General features: G+C 44.0%; 1 protein-coding gene across 2 annotated transcripts; it reads left to right on the forward strand.

The window, feature by feature from the left end:
- The first annotated feature begins 172 nt into the window (after positions 1 to 172).
- On the forward strand, positions 173 to 16,221 carry dapk2b (death-associated protein kinase 2b). 2 transcript variants are annotated; one of them, XM_062389792.1, is made up of 11 exons: positions 835 to 958; positions 7,863 to 8,084; positions 9,169 to 9,307; positions 9,967 to 10,096; positions 10,192 to 10,240; positions 10,339 to 10,365; positions 10,460 to 10,612; positions 11,091 to 11,136; positions 14,563 to 14,652; positions 14,751 to 14,831; positions 15,241 to 16,221. In XM_062389792.1, exons 1-11 carry the CDS (start codon positions 882 to 884, stop codon positions 15,316 to 15,318), a joined length of 1,092 nt encoding a protein of 363 aa, XP_062245776.1. In that variant the 5' UTR covers positions 835 to 881; the 3' UTR covers positions 15,319 to 16,221. The 2 variants fall into 2 exon arrangements, with proteins under 2 accessions (XP_062245775.1, XP_062245776.1); XM_062389791.1 differs by lacking the exons at positions 14,563 to 14,652; positions 14,751 to 14,831; positions 15,241 to 16,221 and adding exons at positions 173 to 294; positions 12,592 to 14,443.
- The last annotated feature ends 984 nt before the right edge of the window (positions 16,222 to 17,205 follow it).

Below are 17,205 nucleotides of genomic sequence, written 5' to 3' on the forward strand. Positions count from 1 at the left end.
GTTGTCCCCTCTGTGGGTGTTTTATAAGGAACGCTTCAGTAATCCTCACTTCAGACCAAACAGCAGACATGTCAGTCATCTTTATTCATAGCCTGTCCATCTCATGCTTCAGTTTCATAGTGGAGCCATCAGGGGGAGGGACTTGTGCAGACTCAAAACCCTGACGGTGCAGCCCCAAGTGACAGAAAACAACAGAGACGGTGAAGCAGCCAGTTCCATGAGGAGAGCAGAGCAGCTGCTGGAGACGTGGGGACAGATGTGAGGTCATCGGCAGACAGAAGCTTTGACACTGAGGTAAGATGTGGCTGCTGCTCAGTTAAATGTGTGACATGAGGCTTAACATATGGGGAGTTGGTTCTAATTCAGTTTGTGAAAAATATGAGATTGCTTTTATTCTATATTCTATTTTGTAACTTCATTATTTATTTCATTCATTCCTATTCATAGAGGAAATAATAGCAATACAAAGAATATGCTGTGGTCTGTGTCAGACAAAATGTTTCACAATAGATACCCTGCCCTCAATACCCCAAATGCTCTTATCTTTTAATTTGTAATCCTGTTATAATCACAAGAAGGAAACACTGTTACTCGGCTCAGCTTGGCACAGTTACATCTTAAGCCAGTAAATCAGTATTTTGACAAATTAAAGACAAACCAAGCGCACTTTCTCCTTTGGTGGTCAAGTTCTAGTGTTGTGAAGACTTTGTGAACAGGAAGGTGAAAGTAGGTACAGCTCTGAGATGGAATGCTCCACAGCAAGCTGCAACACGTACTAAGGGTTTTCTGTGCCCCTGTCAGGAATTAATGTGAACTGCTCTCTTATATCCACAGGGCTGGACTGGTGGAGAAAAGACAGGCTGGACCCACAGACCACATCAATGAAGACACCTGGCATGGCGGTTTTCAAGCAACAGAACGTGGATGATTTCTATGAAATTGGGGAGGAACTGGGAAGGTGAGTACAGTAGAAATTGTTTATCTCCAGGGCAAAACTGTGTGTGAATCAGTGTGTGTGTGAGGAGTCCCCTGCTTGCCTCTATGTGTGCAAACAGCTGGCTTGTTTAAGCTTGACTTGGGAGTGTCACTGTGTCAAAACTAGGTGGAAGTTTACAGCCAGAGATAAAGTCTGAAAAGTGAACGCTCTCTCTATGAAAACAAGCTCCCACTGGGTTCAGTCCAAGAGAGAGAATGAAAAATGATTTTGGCCAAAGGTGATTCTGGGCGTTGGTGGAACCAATGTGTTGAAGTATATACGTTAAGGAGGGGTGTTAATTCAGAGCACACATCAAGGAAACAGCGTCTAATGGGGAAATAAATTAAAGGAAGTTGGCCGAGTGCATTGGGGCCTGAGGAAGCTGCTGAGTCGTTTTGCACGGACGCACGGCTCGGACATACGCAGCACTTGTTAACAGACGGAGAGGGTGTGAGGGGACAGCGTCTGACCTGTGACCTTTCGCTACCTGTCAAAATACACACTGCGTCCCAGTGTCTGCTGGCCCCCGACCCTCTGACACACCCTGACAGCACAGAGCAACATCTGCTCTGGAAATGCTTCAGCTGCAATTCAGGAGAGGTTTCATGTCCAGCACTTTGATTATATGCTACATTGAGATTCTAGATATAATTTATTTAAACATCCCAATGCAACTTGAAAAGCAGAAATTTACTGGACGTAAACTGGGTATGACTTCACAATTATTAAAAGGCACCCATTACTCAGGGTTTACAAGGTGCAAATAGGGATTTTATTCATGTGTCAGTCAAATCCTTTAGGTTTTCAAGTCAAATTACTTGTTGACCACTTTCTATGAGAAGAGCAGCAGAGATCTGAATGTGCTTATTAATAACTTAATAACTATTTATTAAATGCAACAAATTAATGACAAATTGTGAATCATAATTGCAGATGCATTTCTAATATTTTAGCTTCCTGATTAATTAAAGACGAAGAACCATCCCGTTCATACCCTTGCAACACAAACAGATATAGTTGATGGTTAAAAGCAGATGTTTTGGTGGCGCCCGGAAGTTCTCTGGGAGTGAATTGTTTGGTCAAAATAAACGCACGCCGAGAGGCGCACAAAACAATAAGATCTCCGGACTCCGTGATTCCCTCGACTCCTACATTGGTGACCTTGACGTGATTTGAACACACAGCCTTCTGATGTATTTATATAGTCAATGTCTTACAAAGGCAGACTCAATGTGCTTTACATTAAAAGATGAATGCAATTGATAGAAAATACATATTGATACTAATAGGTATGTACTCTACTGAGTGCTATTGTAGTTATTAAATGTTTATTGTAAGAACGTCAGTGAGTTGTGGCTGAGCTGACACATGTTGCTCGAGAGGAGAACTGAGACCTGAGGTTTGTACGTGTTCAGCTTCACACTCGTGAGAAACAGAAACTCACATCTACTGTGGTTTTGAACGCTGCAGATGTTTGTGACTGAAACCACAAAACTTTGTTTTTTCAGTCACACGTCACATCTGAGAATTGTATCACTAATCCCAAGTCTTTCGCTCGTAGCTCTTCTGTGTTGTTTAGACAGCTTTACTGAGAGTTTTGAGTTCACCCACAGTTTGTGCTGACCTCATGGGTTCAGACCGCTCCACAGTGGAACTGTTGCTCAATCGTCCTCTCAAGAGAGTGGGGGATATTGAGTGTGGCCAGAAATTGATCGATGTGGGTTATTTAAATGTTTTCTGTGCTCTGTGGAACTGTTGAGCCGAGAGGAAAGTCCATTCATCTTATCAGCCCCCCACTGTTGACAGATTCAAAAGTCGCAGGACCCCACACGGTTGTACTCACTGTTTCTTTCCACCGATGGAGAACGTTGGGTAAACCCTGTGCTTGAGACGCTAGGCATTCACCCGCAACTGTACCGGTCTTAACGTGTGATTGAAGATACTGATGATGACGTACAGTTTGGGCTCACAGCTGCCACTGCCCCCCCCCCCCCAGCCGCCTGGTGAACCTGTGGTAGCTGTTATGCATGCGACCATTAAGGCAAGGTGCTGATGAATGTGAACTCTACCTGTCAACAACAGACCCGTCCTTGTCCATGTTTGGTCGTGACCAGCACCATGTTCGGTCAGACAACTTTAGTACATTTACAAGATGTAATTTCCGTGTCGGTCATTTAGCGCTTACTGATAAAAAAAACAACAACACCCCCTCTGTAGGTCATGGCCAAGTAACGACAAAAATTCACAGGATGCACCGTTGGGTAGGAAGTGCCATTGTCTTTGCGTTCCTGAACACAAATAAAAGGCTTGTAAACTTCCTCTATTTACTGAAATGTGTAAATACTGCACTGACACCATGGCGGATGTGAGTATGATGTCTCCTACACAGGTTTCACAATGATTAGCTAATACAGCCCTGAGTCTGTGGTGTTTATCTCCACTGGCTGCATGTCATTGTGGAAGTTGATGTGTCAGTTGTTTTCGGCTCACTACTCTGGTCCATACTAAAATATCTCAACACGTATTGGATGGATTGACAAGAAGTTTTGAGTCTGCGTTCATGGTCCCCAGATGCTGAATCATAAAGATCGGTCCTCTAGTGCCACCATGAATTTGACCTTTTTGTTTAAAAAACTACTGAGCCACAGATGGATTGCCATGACATCTATTATGTCCACGTCCTGATGAATTATAATCACTTCCATGATAGCACCACCTTATGGTAAATATTTACAACATTTTCATCAGCCTTAGCTGTACTTAATGTTAGCAAACAAGCCTAGCTAAGATCATAGACTGTGAATAGAGATGGACGACATGTCTCCACTTCTTCACACTATCTGGAAATGATTTTCCAAAATATCCAGGATATGAACGCTTCCATTTTGTGCATTTGGTTCTAGAGTAATGGACTAGTTATGTCACATTCTCGACAAAGAGTCTGTGTCAGCTGTCAGTCATGATGTTTCTTTCCTTTTACAGAGAATCAAATATCATTTGAAGAAAAAATTATTGAAAAAAATTATCAAACACCAGTTAGAACAATTTAATTTAATGTTTATTAGTTTGGTCCACGTCTCACCCACTAACATGGAGGAGGCAGGGTTTCTTAATCGAGGGAGGTTGTGGGGGGGGGGAAGCTGTCATTTCGTTAATCCTCATTTACAGTCAATGGCTAAGATGGTGAACATGAGGCTAAACACGGGCAGGCTGTCGTGTTGGATCTCCCAGAGCCCTGTACTCGTGATTCAATTAGAATGCAGAAACAGTGACGAGGTCTGATCTCACCACACCTGACGTCAAAGGTGTTTCCCTATTCCTCTCCGGTTGATGTCCTTTCTAGAAACACATGACAATGAATGCAGAAGGATATTTTAATTGCGGGGGAAATGTGCAGGCGCTTGTTGTCGTTGGCGAGGGTTCAGGGAGGGCGGACGATGCTCGGTGGAGGCAGCAGCGTTCACACTCGGGATGTGTTGAGGTGCGAGGTGCAACAGGTGCTCCTGGTGAATGCAGGGAAGTGATAGAATTTCTCCAATGGGATCTACTGTACGAGGTTTATCTATAGCTTTGAGGGAGGGTGTGCACGGAGCAGGTCGGGAATGCACGTAGTCAGCTCTGAGGAACACGCATTCCTGCCGTCGAGTGGGAAGAAAAATGTGTTTATTCAACGCAGCCGGGCAGACGGAACTCCGCGTTGACCTCTTGGACATTCCCGGAGTTCCCGCTCGACAGGGGTCCTCCCGTTACTGTCAGCAAACACTCGTAAAGCCTCGCTGAGCCGGAGATGATTTGTTGACATTGGACCACTTCAAAACCAATGGGGATCTATAGTATCCTGAACAATTTAAAGGGCATTCAAGTTGAAGTACTTCAGGACAAAAGCATAGTGGCTGATCAAGCTGTATTTTGTACATAATGTCTTCTGCAGTGTGAGGATCATTATTTTAGAAGTTCGAGGTTCTCCTGCAGCCGTAAATTTACAGATGGTCGTCGGGGACAGGGCTTGGCCAATTACGAATCTGGCTTTCATTGTCATCGCAGCCCCCCCCCGAGATTGCTCAGTTGAGAAATGTGTTTAAATATTGGGCCGGCGCCACTTGTCCGAGCATTCCTCCAACCTTGGCTGTGGATAATAACCTTCAGCTGTTGGAAGTGGAAACTCTGCGGAGAGATGGTACTTTCAGCCCCACCGGCCCCGGCTTAGAGGCTAAGACAGCCGGCACGCCTGGCCCGGTGTGGAATACCACTCCCAGCATCTCTGCTCTCTGCTGTTACTCTACACGACTCCGCAGCCACACTAAAGCAAAGCCCGCCGCAGACATTCGTGTCGGGCACTTTCTCACATTTTGGCGACAACCATCAACGCGGAGGGTTATTCTGCTCGGCCTGGTTCTAACAGGCAAATCAAGGACACTGCTGCCGCTCCTGCCATTGGACTCTTCCTCCCCTTGGGGTGCCTGTTTTTGGCAAGAGAGATCTCATTGGACGCCTTCCCCTCCTCTCCAGTTCACACATTATCCTCGTCATCTTTAACATTGTCAGCCTCTCGGGATCTGTCTCTGAGGTGTAGATGTCGCCCGAACGGAACAGACGGGGGGAGAATTTGAGACTCCAGATTGCTCTGCTTCATCCCCCCCACCCTCCCTGTTGTTACCTCTGCAGTATGAGACTCTATGTATGATGTAAGATGCTTTCTCCCCCATTATCTCTCTCTCTCTCTCTCTCTCTCTCACTCTCTTCTGCATTTTCTGTCGGGACACGTTCACACCCTCAGGTGGCGTTTAGTTATGCCGATATGAATGAAATGATCTTAATAACTACCTTGAGCGCTACAGTTGACGACGTGCCGCTCTGGAATCCGGAAGGCATACTGACTCATGGAAAAAAAAAAAAACGATGTCCACTTTCAGTTTGAACCTTTTGTTGTTGGGGAGACGTCTATTTATCATTTCATATTGGAGGGATTCCCCTTCGTTTTAGTAAACGTTTGTTGGCTTGAAAAGAAAACCTCAGTGACTTATTGTTTCATTGTGTTTGAGTGAGGTAAATCTAATGGAGCTTAGCGTGTACAGTGCAGCTGCTCCCAGATGTGACTGTTGAGTGAGCACAGGACAGGGTGTGCCTCATAAAAGCAAACTGGCTCACCCGTCATGCTCTTATGTGGTTAAGGAAAGGTTAAACCCACTATATGGGTTGATTCAAACCACAAAGAGGATAACTGTTGTTTGGTTGTTATTTCATCCCTGCCAAAGAGGTTAATGTCCTTACACCTGTTTGATGGGCTGTATGTTTGTTTATAAGCAAGAAAGCACAAAAATTGCTCGATGAATTACGACAGACCTTGGTGGGGGAACGAGCTCATTCACTTTTGGTGCGGATCCAGATTAGGGCGATTTTTCAACATTGCGAGATAGTTGTTTTGGGGGGGGGGTACATTTTCACCAATCTCCGAGCAAATACTTAATTAATATTAATTATATACGTTTTAATTATAGTTGATGAAGAACTAAAATCAGGCCTGTTAAGTGGCCTGATATCAATGACTGCTTGAAATGTGGTGCAGCTTCACTGGATTGAAAGGGACTGTGGGGCCTCGGCGGAGGTTTGTTTTGCGATGAGCTCGGTGTGAGTGCTACTTGAGAGGGAAAGTGGAACCTGAGTGTGGCAGGAGCAGAGTGGGCATCCGTGCGTTTGTAGACTCTTGTCTTTTATCCAGCAGCTCCTCTTAGCACTCCTCTTTCCCACTCGTCCTCGCTCTCCACTCCTCCGCGCTCAGCAGGACGCCTCTCTCTTTATCCACAGCAGCAGCAGCAGCAGTGGAGAATGAGCCTGGAAGCTGAGCTATTCTTAGCCCCACTAGACACCATGATGATAGTGGATGCAGATTGGACAGCTTCTCACAGCCACCCTGGAATCTCCGGCAGTAATGTCCGAAATATATGAAATGCCAGTTATTATCTCTCCCCTCCTCTGGGCATTTTTTTTGGGGTTCAGTATCTGGCCTGCTTTGACCTGCTGACTGCAGGGGCCAGGGATCAAACAATCAACTTCATTGTTTGTTTGGTGGATGACCTGCTCGACCTCCTTAACCGAAGTCGCCACAATGCTCATCCTCCATATGCAGAACGTCACCTTTGTGTCTCTGTCGCCTTCGGATCAGTGACTCAGACGTCTGAATTTACACGGTTGGCAGTTCAGGTCCCAGATCTGTCTTAGTCAGGCCTGAGATTACATGTGCTGCTCTGATCACAGAGACTCTGCACATATATTTAACTGGGCGACGACGCTGGAAAATGTTTTCACACTCTTCTATCTGTCTGTCAGTGAGTCAATTATGAGTGAAAGGACCGTGTAGTTATGTTGGAGGAGAGTGACACAGAAGGAGCATGTCAGAGTCCCAGGCAGAGGCTAGGACATGCGAAAACAAGCGCTCAGTGAAAAGTGAAACAATCGTCCTCTGAGAGATGCTCCCACCCCCCCGAGCCACGCCTCTGTTGTGAAATATTCAGAGTTCCTGGGATTTTATTTTCTCTGTGGACTGATCACTTGAGGATAGTTTGAGATTTGGCAGGAATGCTGGTGAAGTGGGAGGACACCAGCTCTGTCCACACTCTAGGCCTGATTGTTCTTTGTCCGGTCGGGAGACAGGAAGTGATGAACTTTACCACAATATTTCATCTGGTTGTGACACACGGCTTCCTCCCTGGGTTTCTTCACCTGCAGCTACATCCTGTCGTTGATTACCAAGAATCTCCTTTTGAAAGTTATACAAATAAATGATAGAACAAGTATTTTACCATTTGCCACATAAAAACCCCCCCCAGTAATAACATTGTTAAGTAACCTCTGTGGTTTTTTTTTTGTGTCTTTTTGTTCTCTGCAGTGGGCAGTTTGCCATAGTCAAGCGCTGCACAGAGAAGAGCACGGGCACCGAATACGCCGCCAAGTTCATCAAGAAGCGCCAGAGTCGGGCCAGCAGGCGAGGCGTGAGGAGAGAGGAGATCGAGAGGGAAGTGACCATCCTGCAGGAGCTCCAGCACGCAAACATCGTGTCCCTGCACGATGTGTACGAGAACCGCACGGACGTGGTGCTCATCCTCGAACTGTGAGTCGCCTGCATGGTTCAACAACACCGGATAAAGTTCGCCCCCTACACTCACCCTTAACCGACTATGTGACCACGGTTATTTTTCTTTAATCCAATAGACAATCAAGAATTGAACAAGTACAAACAAGTAAAGACAGGAGTTTATCAGAAACATTCCCCAACAAACGCTGTGTTTCTGAACCTTACCAAATCACAAGCATTTAGTCTGAAATCCTTCCGGTTACTATTACATTCACATTAAAGGAAAATCACCAAACACAACACATCACAAAACACAACGGCAAATAAGAAAACACAATGACAAACCACAACACATTTCGTTGTGGTTTGTCATTTGAAGTGCAATATTTTGTGTATTGCACTTCAGAGCAACCGTGCTTATGTCATATTTAACCTCATTGAACTGAGTCTCCCCTGAAACTGTTTCCTTTGGGAGAATCGCCTCCCACTATAAAAACCGTAGAGATTTGTATCCATTTCTTCTGCAGTCACATGATCGCAGCCTGTTTAACATAGCATGTAATATGTTGAGCAGTGTTTACAGAGTTTTTAAAATTCACTACATGTCCTGCTCCATGAGAGTTTTGTCCACGCTTGGTTTGTTAAACACTGGTTTGCTGAAATCCTTTGTCGAGTGTTGTTCCACGAAAGAACTGAATGTCTCTCTGCGACAGTAACAGTTGTGTTGATCAGTCCTGAGAGGACCTTGTCCGTGTCCAGCCAGCCCCCGCATGGGAACATGGAGAACTGAAAACTGGGACTAATTGAAGGCTCTGTCCAATTAAAGCAGGGATGAACTGTGACTGTGACCGTTAGCAGCAGGATCGCAAACTGTGTGCGTAATCCAGTGATCCGTCCATTCTGTCCTCTTTGTATGACAGTGAAAGAATATCATGCTTCTGGGATGCCAGCTGGTCAAAGGGTGCTTTATGTCGCTCTGTGAAGTTAATGGGGAACGTTTATGAGTTGGACAAACAGAGGCAAAGCTGGGCTAAATGAGTACCACAAACAAACGTATACAAGGCATCCATTCACACTGTAGATCAGTTCAAGTGTGTGTTTTTGTGTGTGTGTGTTTCAGGGTCTCTGGAGGAGAGCTGTTTGACTTCCTGGCTCAGAAGGAGTCACTCAGTGAAGAGGAGGCCACTCAGTTTATCAAACAGGTCCTGAACGGAGTCCAGTACCTCCACTCCAAGAGGATCGCACACTTTGATCTGAAGGTACAAACTGCTCCATCTGTGCATCACAACAATAAGACTATATCTGTCCCGGGGCTGCAGAGGGAAATTCTTTCCCTCTGGAAATTCTTTCCCTCTGCAGCAACTCTACCATTACATACTGTACATGCAAGGACAATATAATATTTATAGCGGGTGTCCAATTTACATGTCAGTAGAGTCTCAATTTTCATAATCACACTTCCTTCCTGTTTGCTCTGGCTGAGATCCAGATTCTCAGATACAAACACCACAAGGTTATCTCCTCACATTCAGAGAGCAGTGTCACCATCATCGCTGCTCTGTGAAAACCAACATCCTGTTTACCTCTTCTCTCTTCATGAGTTTTATCACCAACACAAGTCTAAACTTAATTTGGCAAAAATTAAGCTGACATTTTAGATGGAAAGTAAGAACATTTCTTGAAATGTGCTTTTTCACTTTCTTGCCACGAGTTAGATAAGAAAATTTAAACCACTCAAGATGTCAAACTTGAATAACAAGTATAACGGATGCAATGTTTTTCTTTACTGCTTACACAAAAGACGGCTTTAAAGAGGCAACGTGAGTTATTCATTGTCTTTATGTATTAATCGCTCTTTGTATTAGAGCAAATCCGCTTACAAAACGTGCGTCTCTCTTTTGTTTTCTTGACCCTTCAGCCTGAAAACATAATGCTGCTGGACAGGAACGTTCCTCTACCCCGCATCAAACTCATAGACTTCGGCCTCGCACACAAAATAGAAGCTGGCGCAGATTTCAAAAACATTTTTGGCACTCCTGAGTTCGTCGGTAAGTGTTTTGTACGAGATTTGTTTTCCCCCGCAGGACAGTGTGATGTCTGGTGGCCTGATTGTGATGCACAACCATGTCCTGTCTATTTTCAGCCCCAGAGATAGTCAACTACGAGCAACTAGGATTGGAGGCAGACATGTGGTAAGATCCTTTAATTACCTCTGACGCTGCTGCCCTCCACACAACAGGCTGCAGGGCAGAACTCAGGATTAACCTTGTGCTGTTGTTCACATTCACAGGAGCATCGGAGTCATCACTTATATACTGTGAGTTGCCATGATTCGTGATTATGAACAGGAATTCTGGAGATTATCGAGGAGGGTCTTAGTCAGTGTGTGAACGATCGCTGTGTTCTTTCAGGTTAAGCGGCGCCTCACCTTTCCTGGGTGACACCAAGCAGGAAACGCTGGGAAACATCTCGGCGATGAACTACGACTTCGACGAGGAGTTCTTCAGCAACACGAGCGAGCTGGCCAAGAGCTTCATCCGACAGCTCCTGGAGAAGGACACGAGGTAAACCAAACAGGTCGCTGGCAAACTGCTGAAAGCCAAAGGTCAAGTCCCGACAATGCCAGTACAAAGCCCGGCTTTAGTTTGGTTTCACTGCCATGAATCCTAAGTGCTTAAATACGCAGTCCTGATCCAAATGAAAATGAAAGCACTGCCAGTCCACGGAAATCTAGAGCAAGGATTTGGGAAACATGTGTTTTTGGTACACACTGTGATACACAAAAAACGATAAGCTGAATAAACATTATTTACAAAGGAGCCTCACTACCTCAGGCGAGCCATTGTGCAATACTTTTTTTGCACCGTGTGGTCCTGTTCTGTTGCTTAACAAGTGTTTCCATTTAAAAACGCCTTCCCTGAAATTGAATATCCCTGTGAACTTTCAACTCATCTGAACGTATGAATGTTTCACAGCAGAATGTGTGACTGACGGTCCCGCTCCTCCCTCCTGTATTTACTCAGCTGCATTTTCTTCTTCCAGAAAACGGTTGACCATACAAGAAACCCTCAATCATCCTTGGATCAAGGTATGCTCTACGTGTGTGCCGTGTCGTAGCATGTGTTTGGTGTTCTTAATAACTACGGTCAGCTCCCCACCCACACACGTGAGACAACACCAGACAGGTTCATGTCAAACAGGGAAGCAGGTTTGTTTGAACAAAATAAAAATGACACTAACTTCAGCCTTTATGTTTTGGGAACATACAGTAGTTTATCACAGTGACTGCACAATACATAAGCTGTGTCTCAATTCAGAGGCTGCATTCTTCTGAGGCTGCATTTGAAGAACAGATTGTGTCACAGCAGCACAAATAGACAGTCCCACTAAGAAGTCTCCTCCGAATGCAGCCGACAAATACGTCCTTTCATCCCCGAGAAACAAAGCCTCCAACAGGTCGATCCTTTGCAGCCCAACCTATCCCAGGATTCACTTCACTTCACAAAACCAAGGGACATCAACGTTTCCTGTCGTGACCAACTCCAGTAATGAGGGTAGGATGAGCTGATGACTCGGCAGTAGACAGCCCCATAGACGGCATTCTTTGTGGTCTATGCTGCCCACCAGAGAGATATAAATAACATAGAAGTAAATAATCACAACAAACAACATCCATCAAAACCAGTTAAAAATCAGGGATTAAAGGTTTCCTTCAAAAAAAGGTTTCCAGCAGTAATTTGAACATGTGTTGGCAATTCTCATCTCTTGAGACGTGGACATCCAGAGCCTCAGGGTCCTGATGGCAAAAGCCTGGTCACCCTTAGTCACCAGTCAAGACTGAGGAGCAACCAGTAAGTGCTGGATGGAAGTTCTTAAATTATGGCCCGAAGCATAGGGTGTGAGCAGATCCATAACATAACAGTGGGTTGTTAGAATCAATCCTAAAATTAACTGGCAGCCAATGAAGCGGGGCATGAATAGGAGAGGCATGGGCCGGGGCTTGGGGCTGGTTATAATGCGAGCACTAGCGTTCTGCACCGGCTGGAGCAAAGACCCTGAGGATCGACAGGAGAAGACGGAGCTTATATGATTGTCGTTATATTTCTCTCTCGCATTGGTGATAGTAACTCAATTTAAATAGGGATCATCACAGCAGCACAGATCTAATAGGTCTGTAGTTCGCAGTCGGAGGTCAAGGGGAAGCAACTGGTCACTAATCGTGTTTTTCGCTGGCATGGACATTTAACAACCCGTACCGTCAAAGGAGTCCACTCCAGTGTCCACTGCTGAAATGCATGGGAGTAGTGTCCTGCGGTGGAGTCTTCATCCTGTTTGGACACATCAGCATGAAACCAGGAAACTTAACACACTCAACAACAATGTCTGTCCCTTTCGGTGCTCTTAACTGCCATGGCTTTCGCTGTAGGGTCACACACTAATCCTTCAGTACCACATCTGCTGGGATATTCACCGCTTCGTGTGTTTCAAAGACAACGAGACTCTCACTCAGTGTCCTCCCCCTCCTCCACCCCTCTGTCTGAAGTCCTGCGGTCACCCGGAGGAGGACAGCGCCGCCCCTGAGGCCGAGAAGAAAGCGGAGCAGCTGAAGACTAAGCGTCTGAAGGAGTACACCATCCAGCTGCATTCCAGCATGCTGCAGAACAACACGTACGCCAACTTTGAGCGCTTCGCCCATGTGGTGGAGGACATCAGCCTGATGGAGACGGGGCTGTCAGAGGTGGCGGGGGCCCACCACACCCTTCAGGGGGACATCGAGGCGCTGCTCTCCATCTACAATGACAAGGAGGCCTGGTACAAGGAGGAGAGCGAGGCAGCGCGGAAGCAGCTCTCCCAGGTCCGCTATGAGTTTCGCAAAGTGGAGGCCACCAGGAGGCTGCTGCAGGAGGACGTGAAGGCCGTAGATGCCGCTCTGGAGAGCATCAGCGGGAAATACAACCAGAGGCAGAGCCAGATGGACGCTCTGCGGCTGGAGCTGGATTCTGAAATGCAGTGGCTGCAGGACGTGATGAGCTCCCTGCATCCAGAGGGCGCTGACAGCGTCCACAGCAGCAGTCTGAACGTGGACGTGAAGCAGGCGCTGAAGGAGCTGCTGCGTCAGTCCTGCAGAGGGGAACTGTGCCCTGAGGCCCAGCAGCCGCTCAGCGACTCTGGTTAACACGCTCAGACGAAGACACGCTTTCCTTGAACTTAGGGATCTTAACGTGTTCTGCACATAGATTTTTGTTTCCAGAGACACAAACTTTTGAATGTATAGCTGTGTAGTACTCCTTTTTTAGATTTCCTTATTTGTGAAAACAAAAATAATTGAACTTTCCAGTTGAAGAAATAGATTACAGGAAATACGCGTGATTGCTTTCTTGTTGAGGGATAAATGAGATGATTAATAGTCTGGTTCTGGAAGTAAAAATCCCGTTGATTTTAAAATAGAGATGTTGATTATCAACCCTAATATTGTAATCATCCGAGGTAGACTTACAGTTAGCTTGTGTTTGCGATGTCAAGTGCAACACTACCCACAATCCTCAGGTGAAGAAGCGAATGGTAAAGGGTGGAGCTCGCTGTTACCACGGGAAAGTAAGCTACTGTATACGATAAAAATAAAGATACAGCAGAGGCTAGCCTGGCTCTGTCCAAGTATCTACCTCTAGTCCTAACTCTAAAGCTTATATCTTGTTTATCAAAGCATTACAGTAAGCAAAGCGAAAACACATTTTTTATTGAGGGCAAAATCATCTGTAAAATACCAACTCGGCATGTACATGTAGTGCTTTAGAGAGCAAATAATCATACTTCACAAAATGTCAAACATTTATTTTATGTGGTACAATATAAAATGTTACTAAACTTGAAATGTTATTAACAGAAGCTGATTTAACTTACGCACAGCTCTTTTTGATGGAGCAGCTTTGGTGGCATATACTGTAGCAATGAAGACAACAATGGTTATTAATGTTTTTACTCCGTCATGTTCACATGAATACAGAATCAAACTGCAAATATTTTCAATTGAATGTATTTGAAGTTGACATTTTGGGATTGATTTATTGCTTTTGTTATCCCAGTCAATTTTTTTCGACTATACAGTCATATTTTTTACAATGGTTATAAATGTGTAGAATAACTTTTGTAGTCTTATTAATTAACAATGGGCACTTTTAATGAATGTTGAATTTATTTATTTGATGTAAAATCCTTTTTGTTTCTTTCTTGGAGATGTTACAACAGCAATCTATGATGAGATGTAGTTTATCAGTTTTGCACCTTTTTCAGTGTTTTTTCAACACCTTACAGATGTTTTGGTCTCGGTTGATGTGCACACTGACATTTTTAACTGTTGTCAAAACCTCTGAAATAAATGTGCATTATTTATTAAATATCCTCATTTCCAATCTGCTTTGATTTTTCAACAATTTCCTTTTATTTCCTGAGCTTCTCCTTTGACAAGCATTCTCCAAATTTGAAATTAACCTGAAAGCTCCTTGTGTCTTTGTAGCCTCTGAATACCAGACAGGCCATGGTGAAGAGGCTGTCGGTGGTGAACCTGGACAACTTTAGGAGACAGTACGCCCGACGCAGGTGGAAGGTACAGTGCAGTATTTACAATCTTACAGTAAATCAAGGTTCTATAAAAATATCATTGGTTTATGTTGTAACTGATTCTCTCTTTGTTCTCTCCAACAGTTCTCATTTAGAATTGTGGCTCTGTGCAACCACTTGACGCGAATCATGAAGAAGGGCAACAAGCTGCCTGAGCAGGACGAGGTATGAACACACTGTTGTAAAAGTAACAGCCACGGCTCAGTCAGGAGTTAAAACAATACTTCAACAAGCGTCTTTGCTTTCTGGCAAATCTGGAAACTTCAGTAAAATCTCATTGCATTATTTATGCTTAAATAAGCATAAATAATATGCTGTAGCTATACATCCTTCATTTATTGGTGAAAATACAATTAATTTATTCATCCAACTATCAGCAATAAAACAAGAGATTTCATTGTATTATAACCTGTTAATGTAAATGTAACCTTGACAGTTGCAGCAGGGGTGGAATCTGTGTAGAGTCATAGAGCTGTTCCACCTGTACAGTTATGAGCCCATAGATTTTTCCAAATAATAATAATCAGAACTGTTTCTAAATTCTAACACTAGATTTTACTTTTATTTTTCTCAGCGTGACTGTGAAAGTGACCAAGAAGAAGACATCCTGAAGAGACGACAAAGATCCAGAAAGAGAAGCAACACCTCCTGAGAGCAACAACCAGCGTGTCAAGTCCAAGTGTCAAGTCTGTTGGTTCATGTTCCGGTTGCAAGTAGTGACTTAGCATCTTTTTTTTTCTTTTTTTTTAACGTTGCAGCTGACATTTTCTCAAAGAGCCCGACACAGTGTTCGCTTGAGTGACGACTGAATATGCAGCGTTTTCATTGGTCAAGACGTCTTTGTCTTTATCCTCTCATAAAAACCAGCAGACGATAGACCACCTCCTGCTGTTTCTAGATTCAAATGTAGGTTTTAAAGATGTAACATGTGTGATTGTTGACAGGAGCCGAGACGCCGGTGTTGGCGGATACACAAGAGCGTAGGCAGCTTCCTCTAATAACTGCAGTCTTAAAAGTCCCTCGGCTGTTGTTTGACGCCTCAGTAAAAGTCCTTCTCTCTTTTCATTGTCGGGTGCCTGTGAGGATCTGAAAGTCTTGTATTGTCCAACTTATATAGACACATAAAAGTGCTGTGGGAAGACAAGATGTTTACATGTTGTTCTGCTTAAATTACAGCCATGTCTGTGTGAACACAGTGTTTACTGTCGACCTCTTTGTTTGCCTCATCATAATTACCTGCATTGTTCACTATACAGACATATCTGTAGGTTGTATTGAATATAGGTCATTTGAAATACTGTCAATTACTTTCCAATGGGAAAATATTTGCATCTCATTGTAAGACAGTTTATAAATATCTTTATGATGCAGTTGTGACGTTTTTGACATCTATATATTTATGGTGTAAATATACATAAATGTAAGCCAAATGTCTTAATTGCAGTTTTACTCATATCTTAGCTTAAAAAGAAAGTTCACTGTCACAAGCACGTATTTCTGTTCACTTGTATGTATTGTAAATGGAGCCTTTGTGTAATAAATTAATGAAACGTGACTGTTTGTTCTGTTAGTTTTTATAAAGTAAAGAATCAGCGGTGCCGTCCAGGTGCAATTATTGGTTCAAGGTCATTGCCATTCTTTTTTCTTAATTTCTATAAACATTCTGTACACACAGAAGTGTTCTGCACTGACACCAGTTGCTCCTGACAAAAAATTAATTATTAGTTCTCTGGACACCCGAGAGCTCTGATTCTAGTCGGGCTCTTCTTCTAATTTTTCCTCTGGCCACGGTTCAGTCATTTGGTCTCACAACAGCGATGTTGTTTGAGTTCAGTTGGGCTGAAAACGATCAGAGGCATCATTTGAACAAGATGGATTTTTGGCAGCAACACAATATAGGTCAATTCCACAGATTGCAAGAAAGAAGTAGTGATCAACAAGTGGGTCAGTCTGAAACCTGAAGGCCTGTTTGTGCTTCAGTGTTCCATGACAGCATTGATTCATTTATACACTGAATTTGCACATACAAGTTTGATAAGGTCTGGGGGGGGGCACATGAATGATTCGCTTCATGAAGTTTTGTGGAAAGAATCAATAATATGGCTTTCTATTAAAATGTCTTCAGGGCCAAATGGCTAATTATTTAAGAGCTTCAGCGTCAAAGAAATTTAACAAAATAATGAAATGACAAAGCTCCTCTGTTCTGATGGAAGAAACAACTGTTGAGTCATTTTCCTCTTGATGATGTCTTAACTGACAAGGCGTGTAAAGTCGGTGGTGTCGCTATGAGTTTAAGAAATAAAATTAAAAAAAAACACACAAGATTTACATATACAACTTTGTTGTGGGGGCTGTGGCTGAGGGGGTAGAGCGGTCTTCCTCCAACCAGAAGGTTTGCGCCACGAAGCCCAGCCCATTCCGAAGTGTCCTTGGGCAAGATGCTGAATCCCAGCTGGCCCCTAATGTTCACATTTTGAATGGAAATGAACCCACAGCCGGATACATGTCATGGAATCAAGAGTGTTTCAAAGGGACTTTG

The sequence above is a fragment of the Platichthys flesus genome, chromosome 6, assembly GCF_949316205.1.
Source record: "Platichthys flesus chromosome 6, fPlaFle2.1, whole genome shotgun sequence".
NCBI classification, from domain to species: Eukaryota; Metazoa; Chordata; class Actinopteri; order Pleuronectiformes; family Pleuronectidae; genus Platichthys; species Platichthys flesus.

Excerpts from the sequence above, each read along its gene's own strand:
- dapk2b (XM_062389791.1), top strand. The coding sequence starts at position 882 with ATGAAGACACCTGGCATGGCGGTTTTCAAGCAACAGAACGTGGATGAT. Across the intron at positions 8,085-9,168 it reads GTGGTGCTCATCCTCGAACT|GGTCTCTGGAGGAGAGCTGT; the intron begins GTGAGTCGCCTG and ends TGTGTGTTTCAG. Across the intron at positions 10,613-11,090 it reads CTCCTGGAGAAGGACACGAG|AAAACGGTTGACCATACAAG; the intron begins GTAAACCAAACA and ends TTCTTCTTCCAG.